The sequence below is a fragment of the Pituophis catenifer genome, unplaced genomic scaffold (genome assembly GCF_029215685.1).
Source record: "Pituophis catenifer annectens isolate HBS135680 unplaced genomic scaffold, rPitCat1.0.hap2 SCAF_3, whole genome shotgun sequence".
Taxonomy (NCBI): domain Eukaryota; kingdom Metazoa; phylum Chordata; class Lepidosauria; order Squamata; family Colubridae; genus Pituophis; species Pituophis catenifer.
In genome coordinates, this window is record NW_027256883.1 from 74,563,883 (window position 1) to 74,575,134 (window position 11,252).

At 36.4% G+C, this 11,252-nt stretch overlaps 1 protein-coding gene across 1 annotated transcript; it reads right to left on the reverse strand.

Annotated features, from left to right (window-relative positions):
* Positions 1–3,317: 3,317 nt before the first annotated feature.
* On the reverse strand, positions 3,318–9,157 carry LOC139314831 (serpin B6-like). Its single transcript, XM_070940750.1, has 6 exons — positions 8,980–9,157; positions 7,468–7,605; positions 6,884–7,001; positions 5,803–5,945; positions 4,842–4,997; positions 3,318–3,752 (listed from the first exon to the last, which is right to left on the reverse strand). The coding sequence occupies exons 1-6, from the start codon at positions 9,145–9,147 to the stop codon at positions 3,348–3,350; spliced, it is 1,128 nt and encodes a 375-aa protein (XP_070796851.1). The 5' UTR covers positions 9,148–9,157; the 3' UTR covers positions 3,318–3,347.
* Positions 9,158–11,252: the final 2,095 nt, after the last annotated feature.

Sequence of the window (11,252 nt, forward strand, 5' to 3'; positions counted from 1 at the left end):
AATTAAGATCCCCTCTATTGGCAGCCATCTGTACATTATCTTATACTTGATCAATAATTGTGTTAAGAACTGATATTGTTGTCGTAGATTTCTTACTCTTCGGGGTATCTGTTTTAGAATTATAATTTCTTTATCATTATAGGTCACTGTTTCTTCTCTAGATTTCTTATAGACTTCATCTCGAATAGATTTTTTAAAGAATTTGACATGAACTTCTCTCGCCAGTCTGTGTCTTCTTATATAGTTTGTTTGTACACGGTAGATTTCTTCCAATTGTCCTTTTATTTCTTTTGGCTCTTTTTGTGTCATTCCTGCAATAATTTCCACCATCTTCCCTTCTAAATACTCATTTTTTTCTTCTGGTATGTTTTGAAATTGCAGAAAGTATGAGGCCTTTTCCATTTCGAGCATAGCCAAAGAGTCTGACATTTCTTTATTTAGTTGTAAAGTTTTTTGTTCCATTGCTTCTACTTTTAATTCCACATGATCTATTTTCGTTTCCGTTTTCCTAATTCTCTGTTCGTTTTCTGCTATGGAATTTTGAATACCCCCAATTTTATCCTTCATGATCTTAATATCCTCCCTAACTTCTCCTATTTCATTTCTAATCTCTGCGTGGAACGTTCTCATTTTTTCCTGGTTTTCAGCTATTTTTTCTTGTGTTTGGAGCAGTGTTTCTTGGATCTTTTGAAACCTGTCTTGTATTACATTTGGTGCCATTTCCAGACACACTTCTGTGTCTGCGAACTTCACCTCTTAGTCCTTAGTCCTTTCACTCCACTTCCGGTATTTCAATCTCTGCACTCAGTTTTCCAATCTTTTGGGGTTTGAGTCAATTGTAGTTCCCAAATTCAAACAGCTTGTCTATATCCACAGAGTCCACAAACTGCTCCCTCTGCTCACATGTAAAAGTCCGCACTCACACCGCTTCGAGCGCTATTTCTCCTTCTCTTATATTTGCTTAGTCATTCTATGGGTTCTTTCTCTTCCGCGCTGTAATTGTTTCCCTTTTTTTCTTTTCCTCTTGTACCGCCGCTGTTATAACTTCACTTGTCTTCCTCTAATTCAATCGCGCATCTCCTGTTTACCGCCTCTATTGTAGGTGATCTATCTGACGGTCACTCGAATTTGCTTCCACTGTTTGCTTCAATCCGGGTGGGCGCCATCACTCCTGTCCGCCGAAAAAGCCGACTTCTTCTCCACCAATTTAAGAGGTTGATTGCTCGACCTCCCTGATGACAGCGCAACACCAGGGGGCTTCGCGAATTCCTCTTTCGTTTCCCGATCCCTCCAAGTTCGGGAATGCCCTTAAAGAGCAATTAATGAGGAAATTTGTGTATCAGAGACGGAGCCTCCATTTCTTCCCCCATTCGTGATGACGTCACCCCACCATAGTTATGTTATATAACAAATGTGGCAAATCCTTAGTCTTTTTCCTTTTAGCCTTTCCTTTTCTGGTCTCTGGTCTAAGACTGTAATAAATTGATTGAAAATGTAACCAGCAAAAGTGATAATCCATTTCTCACAGTGCTAATACTGTACAATGTCTCATTACTTTTACATTACTGGTTCTTCTACTACATTTTATTCTGTTAACTGGATGCATAGTGCTTATTTGTTGCCCTTTGGCTGTATTACAGAATTCATTTGTTCACGATTTCTAATAGCGCTTTTTATAAGTTTGTGCCAAAGTTAGAAGATTTGATAGATGGATCAGTGGGATATGCCATGCTGTGATGGAGAGAGAGGGGAGCAACACTCAGCAGCCTTTTTATTTACCTTGCCATGTTCAATATCAAAATAATGAATTTAATTTAATGGACATTTGGCTCAAATGGATATCCATTCTATCCTGTTACAACAGTCCTCCCCAGAGCTACTTATGATGTGGTTAAGCTAGCCAGGCACACATCTTCTGGTTATATGATTGTATTTTGGGCATTTGGCAACTGACACACCTTTATGGCAAGTGCCCGGTGGTCCCATGACCCCAATTTTTTTGCCAGTTTCCAGCTTTCACTTCAGGTTTCCTGAAAAAAATGCCCATTGGGGATTTCCTTAACTACCGCATGTTCACTTAATTACCATCATTATAACTATCATATCACTGAATCTGGTCAAATGATATTGTGACTCATGAACGCAAAAAGACTGTAATTCTCAGCTTGATTACAGTCAAGGGCTACCTGAAATACAATTTGGGCATAACTATGAATGTCAGTGATATGCGACTGAATAATATAAACCAGTGGTCCCCACCTTTTGACTACATGGATCAGCGGCAGTGGGGGAGTGGAAGGGTTTGTGCACTCAATCTAATCTCGTGCATATGCAAATGGTCACATGATATCGCGATTTATGCCCGCAAAAAGGTAAGACTGTAATTATCGGCTCGATTACAGTCAAGGGTTACCTGAAATACAATTTGGGCGTAACTGATGAATGTCAGTGATATGCAACTGAATAATATAAACCAGTGGTCCCCACCTTTTGACTACATGGATTGGCGGCAGTGAGGGAGCGGAAGGGTTTGTGCACTCAATCTAATCCCGTGCATATGCAAATGAAGCTTTGCATGCTCATCTGATGCTTGCGTGGTCCAGTTCCCAACAGACCATGGACTGGTACAGTGCCACGGACCATGGGTTGGGGACCTGTGATGTAAAGAGTCTTATCACCATACCAACTGTTAAATAAATTTGAAAGCAACATAATTAAATGCTCTTTTATTTCAATTTTGATTACATGAAAGACTGCAGCAAAATAAGAATTATATAAGGTAAATATAATTCGTAAATATTTGAGTTACATAGAATCAAATTGCTTGATTAAATGATGATCACAAAAATAAATATGTTGCTCATTCTAGCACTGTTGTACACTTGCTATTATAAGCCAAGCAGAGGCAAGTACAGCTAGCCATGATGTCACTCAAATGAAAAAACATGATGTCACAATGGAAGCTGAGCTGACTGTATTGTATCATCATATGGAAATGTACACTGGGCAAATACATAATTACATCTGTGTTGTAATACCTTGATTCATGCTTAGCAACTATTCCCTCACAGCCCACATTCCTATATAAACAAAGCAATTTTGCAGGATTTATCTACCAATCCGAAAACTTGTACTAAAAACTTATTATCTTGAATTGATTAAAAATAATTCTGGAAAGAAAGAATTAAAATCCAGTATTATGGAGTATTACAAAGGAACTATCTCTACCCCAATTACACAGAAGATCGTAAGTGTGGTGGTGAAAGTTCAGTATCACAATGTTTATACAAATCTGATGAGGAATTAAGGATCAGAGCCATTGTGCCAACATATGCTGGATGCACCCATTATGGAGAACTATACCTACCAATGAACAGGATGTTCTTTGCAGCTTGATCGATAATGGAAAAGATGAAGGGATGGTCAGCTTTGAATTCAGCTACAACATTTGCACCTTTAAATATCCCTATTACAGCAGTGGCAGCAGCTGCCTCAGTGCCTTCTTCGTTGACTTCTATGAATGATTTATGAACAACTTCAGATATGACTAAATCATTGTTAGTTGACATTCCAGAGAAGTCTGCCTTATCCTCATCAAATGCATCCGTCATTCCCATGCTTCTCAGAACCGGCTTCAGGTCATATTTTTCTTCCAATTTAAATTTGGGAAGAGAGAGTTCAATTTCTGTTAGGTCCATCCTCTCTTGATTGATCCAGTCCATGAGTTTCTCATATGTAATTTCTCTCTCCAGCTAAAATAAAATGCAAAGCATTAAAGGAGAAAGAAATTCCTGGTTATATGACACTATGATTTATTCTGATACTAACACAAGTATGATGCAGGTGCTCACAATGACAGAAAAATCCTGAAATCTTACAGTTACAAATTCTTGTACTTCCTAAAACATTAGGAAAGATAATTAAGTCACAAAAATAGTGTAGACCTTCGGACCCAGGAGAAAAAATACGAATATAAGTGTAACTTGACTGTCTATTCAAAGTACATCTATTTCTAACTCAATTGTTTAACCAACAGCCCAGACAATTGTATATATATTACATCAGAGAAAATTCACATGCTGATAAGAAATATTTTTATAATTTATTCATGTTTGTATTAAATTTTATACCAATTTCCACTCCAGAAAACCCAAAAAATTACAATTATGCCTAAAGCTAAAAGGAATGCTAAAAGAAAAGTAAACAATGAGACCTAGTTTGGTATAGTTGTTAAAAGCACTGGATTATAAATCATCACTCTGATCTGAATTACTAGATTTGGTGATTTGATGCCAATCACACTCTCTTAGCCCTAGGAAGCAGGGAAGGGCAAAGAACTTCTGAAAATGTTGCCAAATAAACTACTTGCATTTCTCCACAGTTGCCAGAAGCTAAACCTTACTTGAAGACAAATACCCATGCAAAAAAAAATACCTCAGCTATATGAACTTGTTTGTTCTTTCCTTCAAGCTATGAATCTTGATAGCTATTTTAACATGAAACAGTATAAACTGAAGAATGAAAAACTGAATCCCTTGCATTTTAATAATATCAGAAGAAATACTGTACGTTATTGACAATGTTATCAATTGCCTTATACACATCAGGTACAGATGGAATCCCCCTTTGTATACAATACTTTGAAATATAAATGCATTCACTGGTGTTCTTTAGACTCTTTTTTTTTTTGCATATTTTCAAAGTAAGGGAAAATACAAGTCAACCCAATAGAACTAACTATAATTGCAGAAAGCCAAGCTTCAATATTAAAAAGGACAGCATATAGCTAGTACCAGAGATGGACAAGGGCTTAAATTCTGTTTCATGAAAGAAAAACTCACCTTTTCCAATCCAGTAATCTCATCAGGGAGCAGAATGATCATGCGCAAGACATTATTATCGTATGGAATCTCAAGAATGGAAATCCGATCGGCCGATATGTGGGCCATGTTGTATTTTCCTTTCCTGAACATCATCTGCACTGTTTTTCTTTCATTCTAAAAGTGGGGAAAATGTATGTTAGAAGAAATCTTTCAAATAAATAGGAAATGCAAATAATTCTATCATGTATTTATCCTTAGGAGTTTTTTTCTTCTGCTTAAATCTTTCATCTTTTGCTTAAGACAAACAGAGGATTTATATGACAATTTATCATGTCTCAGCCATCCACCAGAGTTTCCAGTCTTTATACATAGTGATCATTTACTTTTCACAGAATTTAAAAATTTTTAGAATATTAAGGATTAAATTTAAAAAATAGACAAAGATTATGACCTTTAGAAAAATGAACTAACAATTCTGTGAAGAAAAGAATGCAATGAAGCACAGGAGAGTGGTTTTAATCAGCAGTTTTCTCAAACGAGATGTTTATAATATTAAAACCAGCCTTGTTTGTAGAGAGCAATATAAAAACAAATTGTGCCTGTTCCTCTTCCACCGAATAACCAGGTGATAATACATAGCAGATCCATATACTAACAAATATATTCACTAAACACTCCGTAGTTATTGCGGTTAATCACATAGAATTAGTGGAAATGGTGCTGCACTAAAAATCCCTGCGCAAAGTTTCAATGACAGAAAAGTCTGAATTGCTACACACAAAGCCTGAAGGATTTAAGATGACTGACTTTCATGATTCATCCATTTCCACGAAGATCAATAAAATGGAAGGAGTAAGTAATTTCTTTGCTACAGGAATGTTTCAAATTAATTCCATGCTTGCTTCAGATATATACAAAATAACACAATTAAAAATATTCAGAATGTCTCTTTTACTCTGTTAATACAGTAAATGAATACCTTGTTAATCCAGAAGGGCTTTTCCTCTGTGTAATTTTTGTTGAACTTATTTGTCCAGTTTCCCGTGATATAGATTGCATTCAACAAAACCACTCTTGTAAGCAAATCAATTTTTCCAGGGACAAGCAGATCTTGAATTTTTCCTTTGAAAGTTTTTTTAAAAACTGCTTTAATTGAGAGATAAGATTTATTAATTCTTTTTTTCTCCAATTTTTGTTTATACGTATAAACTAAACAGAACAATGAAACGTACAAAACATAAAAACATATAAACATCCATTTCAATACATGTCCAGTTTGTTGCAACTATAATATACATTTCTCTTTGTATTTGGCTCTTCCTTATTTGGTCATTCCCTTTTATCTATCTAATATTGATCTTTGTTGACCTATGTCTGTTCTTTGTTTCCATCATATTATATTTGGTCATTTTATTTACTTCCTATTGTTTCATCCTACTATTATTATTATTATTATTATTATTATTATTATTATTATTATTATTATTCCTATTATTATTTCTTAACATCACACACCCATCTTCTGTCCCTCTGTCTCTGTCTCTGTCTCTGTCTCTGTCTCTGTCTCCGTCTCCGTCTTTGTGTCTGTCCCTCTCTCTCTCTCTCTCTCTCTCTCTCTCTCTCTCTTTCTTCATTTTAATTTAATTATTAGATTTCTCTCTTCAGGAGCTCAAAGTAATCACCCGGAGAACTCCTCTGACTGAGGAGGGAATGTAGCTTTTGCTTCCTCAGGGCCAGTCCAACCTCCATCCACCCATCCTCCCTCCCTTAACATTTATATAGTTGCCCATCTTATATCATTATTTAGTAAGGTTATTACAAACATACAAGTTAAATAACAGGCAAGTTAAATAATGGAAATATGCTCAGATGTGTCCATCAATAAAACCAATAATCTATTCATGGCTAGAATTTCATCTCAGGTTTGATGAGCTTTTATGTAGCAAGTAATGGTTAACTATGGTGGGTTTGCCTGCCTTGTCTGTCTCTCTCACAGGCACACACAGTATTGCATGTCTTACTTAATGCAGCTACTAATTAACTCTTATTATCATTCTTACCTGATGTTTTTTCTTCTACCCAGGCATTTATATGTCTTCTTGAATCTTCTGAAGCTTGTGTGAAGTTAAGTTTCTCCACACCTGCATGGTAGAATTTCTGAGTGGATTCTATATATGACTTAAGAAACAATGACATCTCAACAACAGAAGCAGTAATAAAAACAATCTGGAAACATTATTTATTATACTGAATACTACCTAAAGCCAGCCAATGCCATTGGATAATTAATAAAGCCTAGAAAAAGTATATCAGTTATTAGGAACTATATGGAATTATCCTAAGATAACATAGTTTATTCAAAAATATATCTGGCAATTATTGGTTACATGTTTCTATTTATGACTTTTATTTCAATGTTCTATATTTAGAAACATTCCACTGGATGTTCTGGTAACATTCCCAGGAAAAGCAGCTAGACTTTTAAATTTCCACACTACATAACTCAATGGACCAAGTAAAGCTACAGGAATATTTGGTACTTTATCAGAGCCAAACTGCAATTGCAATGAGATAGGCAAACATTAGAACAAACAGAGCATTTATGGTTGTTTCCAGCCAGTTCTCCAACATGTATGTAACTTACTGCAAGAAAATCATATGATGTTTCTCCAAAGAGCTGGTTGACTAGACTGAGGCTATAATTGGCACCTGGTTTGTTGATATCAGCAATAAGTTTCTCAAATCTTTGGTGAACCTCTCCATCATTGAGTACAGAGAGCACCTATAAGATGATGTTTGGTTAGTCAAATTAAGTTCAACATCTATTCAAAATGTAATACCACAATAGCAGACCTTAGAAAACTTACACATTTCAAATGACCTCTACATATTTTGGAGGTAATTTTTTTTAAGGATTACCTACAGATGTATAGCTTTTAAAGTTAATGGCTAATGAAAGCCAAACAGTGTTGGGCCTAGTTAATATTTGGGTTTGTACATGTTTGGACTTCTCCATGTTTGAAAGTCCTAGTCATTGATCTCCTTTGAAAATCAATTTGACTGACAAGCAAGAGAAATTGGGGATTTTCAGAAATGTTCCTTTCATGGAAAAATAGATTTCTAAATCACAAAGAGCAACCCCTCCATGTGTAAAATATTTTTTTAAGAAGCAGAAGGAACCTTCTTGTATTTGCTATAGGAGCCATCTTTAAAACATGTTTTGCCTTCTCTGTCACAATATTTGCTCTCTGAAACCATTTTGCCTCAGAGATTCAAGTTCCCCTGACCATGCCATCCTTCAAATGGGAATTGAAGAGCTGACTTCAAGCTGATTTTGGGTTAATTGTGGTGAAAGGTATCTTTAGGATCCACAAAAATGATTTTTCAAATCCTGGGACTTCAAGTCAAAGACTTTTGCCCGAAATAATACCATTTTCTACGAGCCGTGGTGGCGTAGTAGTTAGAATGGAGTACTGCAGGCCAACGCATGGCTCAGGTCAGGAGTTCGATTCTGAATGGCTCAATGTTGACTCAGCCTTCCGTCCTTCTGAGATTGGTAAAATGAGGACCCAGATTGTTGGGGGAAATATGCTGACTCTGCAAATTGCTTAGAGAGGGCTGTAAAGCACAATGTAGTATATGACTATTTCCATAATCAGCAGTTGCCATAATGACCTTGAAGAAGTCAAGCACAGAGGGCTGAATCCCTATCAGACTTCCTGTACATGCTGTTTACATTCCAAGCAAATAGGAGCTGCTTCCACCCTCATGCAAACAGAATTCCACATCTGGATGAAAATTGGGAGCAGAGTTAAAGAATCATGATAACAATGGCATCTCTTGTACTTGTTGCATTTTTAAAAAGCTAATCAGACAGTTGGCAACTGCACAAACAGCATCATCTTAGGTAGGCAGCCAGGTTGAGGTGATAAGTGTGCTTGGAACTTTTTAGACCAGGTGATATATTAGCTGCCCCAGTGAATAGAATAGAAAGAATAACAGACTTGGAAGGGACCTTGGAGGTCTTCTAGTCCAACCCCCTGCTCAGGCAAGAAACCCTACAGCACTTCAAATAAATGGTTTTCCAACATCTTCTTAAAAACTTCCAGTTTTAAAGCATTCACAACTTCTGGAGGCAAATTGTATCTTAATATACCTTTAGTATCTGAGCTTCTGTGTTATTTCTGGCACCCAACGAGACCATTAGCAGTGCAGAAGACAAACTCAAAGGAGAAAAAAACACGTTTTTGGAAGAATCATTTGCACTAAGCTTCTTGAAGAGGTTGAGGGCAAAAATGGTGTTTGCTGCAGAAAGGCTGTCCATGTTTTCGAGCCTGGAGAACAAATATAGTATGATATACCACAGATTAATGCCTAGATAATAAGATGACCAAAACATCCCACCCATTTTCTACTTGATTGTTCTACTTGAACAATTATTCTACTTGCTTTAAGGAATGTGATTTACAGAACCTAGTGGACAAAATAAGAGGAAACTATGAATTCCACTTCCAGATTCATATATAATTCAAAAAATTCCAAAAATATTTAATTTTAATATTAAAGTTAATATTAAATATTAATTCCAAAAATAAGAACACCTGCTGATTGTGAAAAGGAGGACACTGCTGTACAGTCATGCTCATTTTCTATAGAGGCAGCTCTCATTTCTATGTGAGGAAGGAGGGGCAGGAGAAGCCAGGTGGACGCCAAATCTTATACAGTAATTAAAGCTACTCAATAAGGATAATTACAGATTCCCAAAGACAAAAGTTGAAGGTATGCAGAGAAATATGATTTGCTTATTCCCCCATAAAAGTGGTCTTTGTTTAGGCCTCCACTGCAAAAAACGGTAGGTCCAAAACAAAAATGTGATCTGAATTGAGATGAAACTGCAATTAACTTAAATTTAATTAAAAACTATCAATGCTAATATTAAATAATTGATGAATACGGACTAATGAATAATATCAAACGTTATTTAAGAACCTTTCCCTTCTTTCACATAGACAAGCTTAATAATATTATATATATATATATATATATATATATATATATATATATATATATATATATATATATATATAAATGCATATTCTTTCTAGCCAGGTTTTACCTACGTAAGCTAAGATGCTCCACAGCCCATATGCACATAAAAGCCTACGAAAAAGAAAAAGACATGTGTGTGTGTGTGTGTGTGTGTGTGTGTGTGTGTGTGTGTGTACAGTTAATATTTCGGGTTTCTTCCTGTGTAATTGTATTGTTTGTATTAGTTTGCTGTTGTTCAAGAGAATGTCTATCTCTTCTCTGCAAATGCTGTAGTCAAGAAATCTTTGGAAAAACTGGAAGCTACCTTCCATATTAGAAAAGAACAGGAACAGCAATCCTAAGCAATAGGAAATAAACATCCTGCCAGCTTGTATCAGTCAGAGTAGAAAAGTAGTAACTTTTAAGTTTTTCATCCTGCTAGATTTTGGGAGGGGGTGCTCCCCCATTCAATGCAACGATACAGCAGTCCTGTCAGGACACTGGGATGGAGAATCCCAACTAGGCAGCACATTCTCACCTTATAGTTAGGTGTTTTCATGATGCCAAAGGCACCAGTTAGCTCTACAACCAGAACATCTCAGTATTTACACAACATCGTCCCAACCAAGGGAGCCACCACAAAGTGTCAAGCAGCCCTAAAGTGGGGCTATGTCAATCTCACCTGTGGCACCTACAGGGATTAGAACAAGACAGAGAAAAACATACAATAGTTTTACCTTGAAGAGGTAGTGTTCTGAACTGGTAGGGCAGTTACCGGAGCCATCTGGCTGGAGAAGAAAACTGACAAAGCTGCAATAAATCCTGGAAGAAGTAAAATGAACATTTTTGGGGTAATGTCCTCCCTGGTTTGACTCAAGAGTCTCCAGGCACAACGGCTCACCATGAGCGATGGAAATCACTGATTAGAGAAGAAGGAAGAGGCTAGAAGGGCAGGAGAGGAATCTGGATCTGGAGAGGTGGATGTTCATGACTATCTCTTTAAACTTTCTGGGAGTGGCCTTTGGAACAGTCACAATCTCACTTGGGGCTACACCATTGCAACATAATTTCTAGCTATCTTAATAAACCTACTCTTTAGTTTGCAGGATGAAATCCTGCAGGATGAAAAACTTAATAAAGTTACTACTTTCCTACTCTGACTGATACAAGCTGGCAAGACGTTTGCTTCCTATTGCTTAGGATTGCTGGATACCTGTGTGCTGAATACTTGAGTCAGCCTATTTGTAGCAGAGTTGCTATGAAACAGGGATTCACTTGAGTTCACAGGTAGGAGTTGCATCGTCTGACTAGAAAGATGCCTACTTCTCTCTTCTCTTCTAATTTTCTTTTCAAATTAGCATTTACAGCACCTAATATATGTAATTTAATATGTTATGGTGA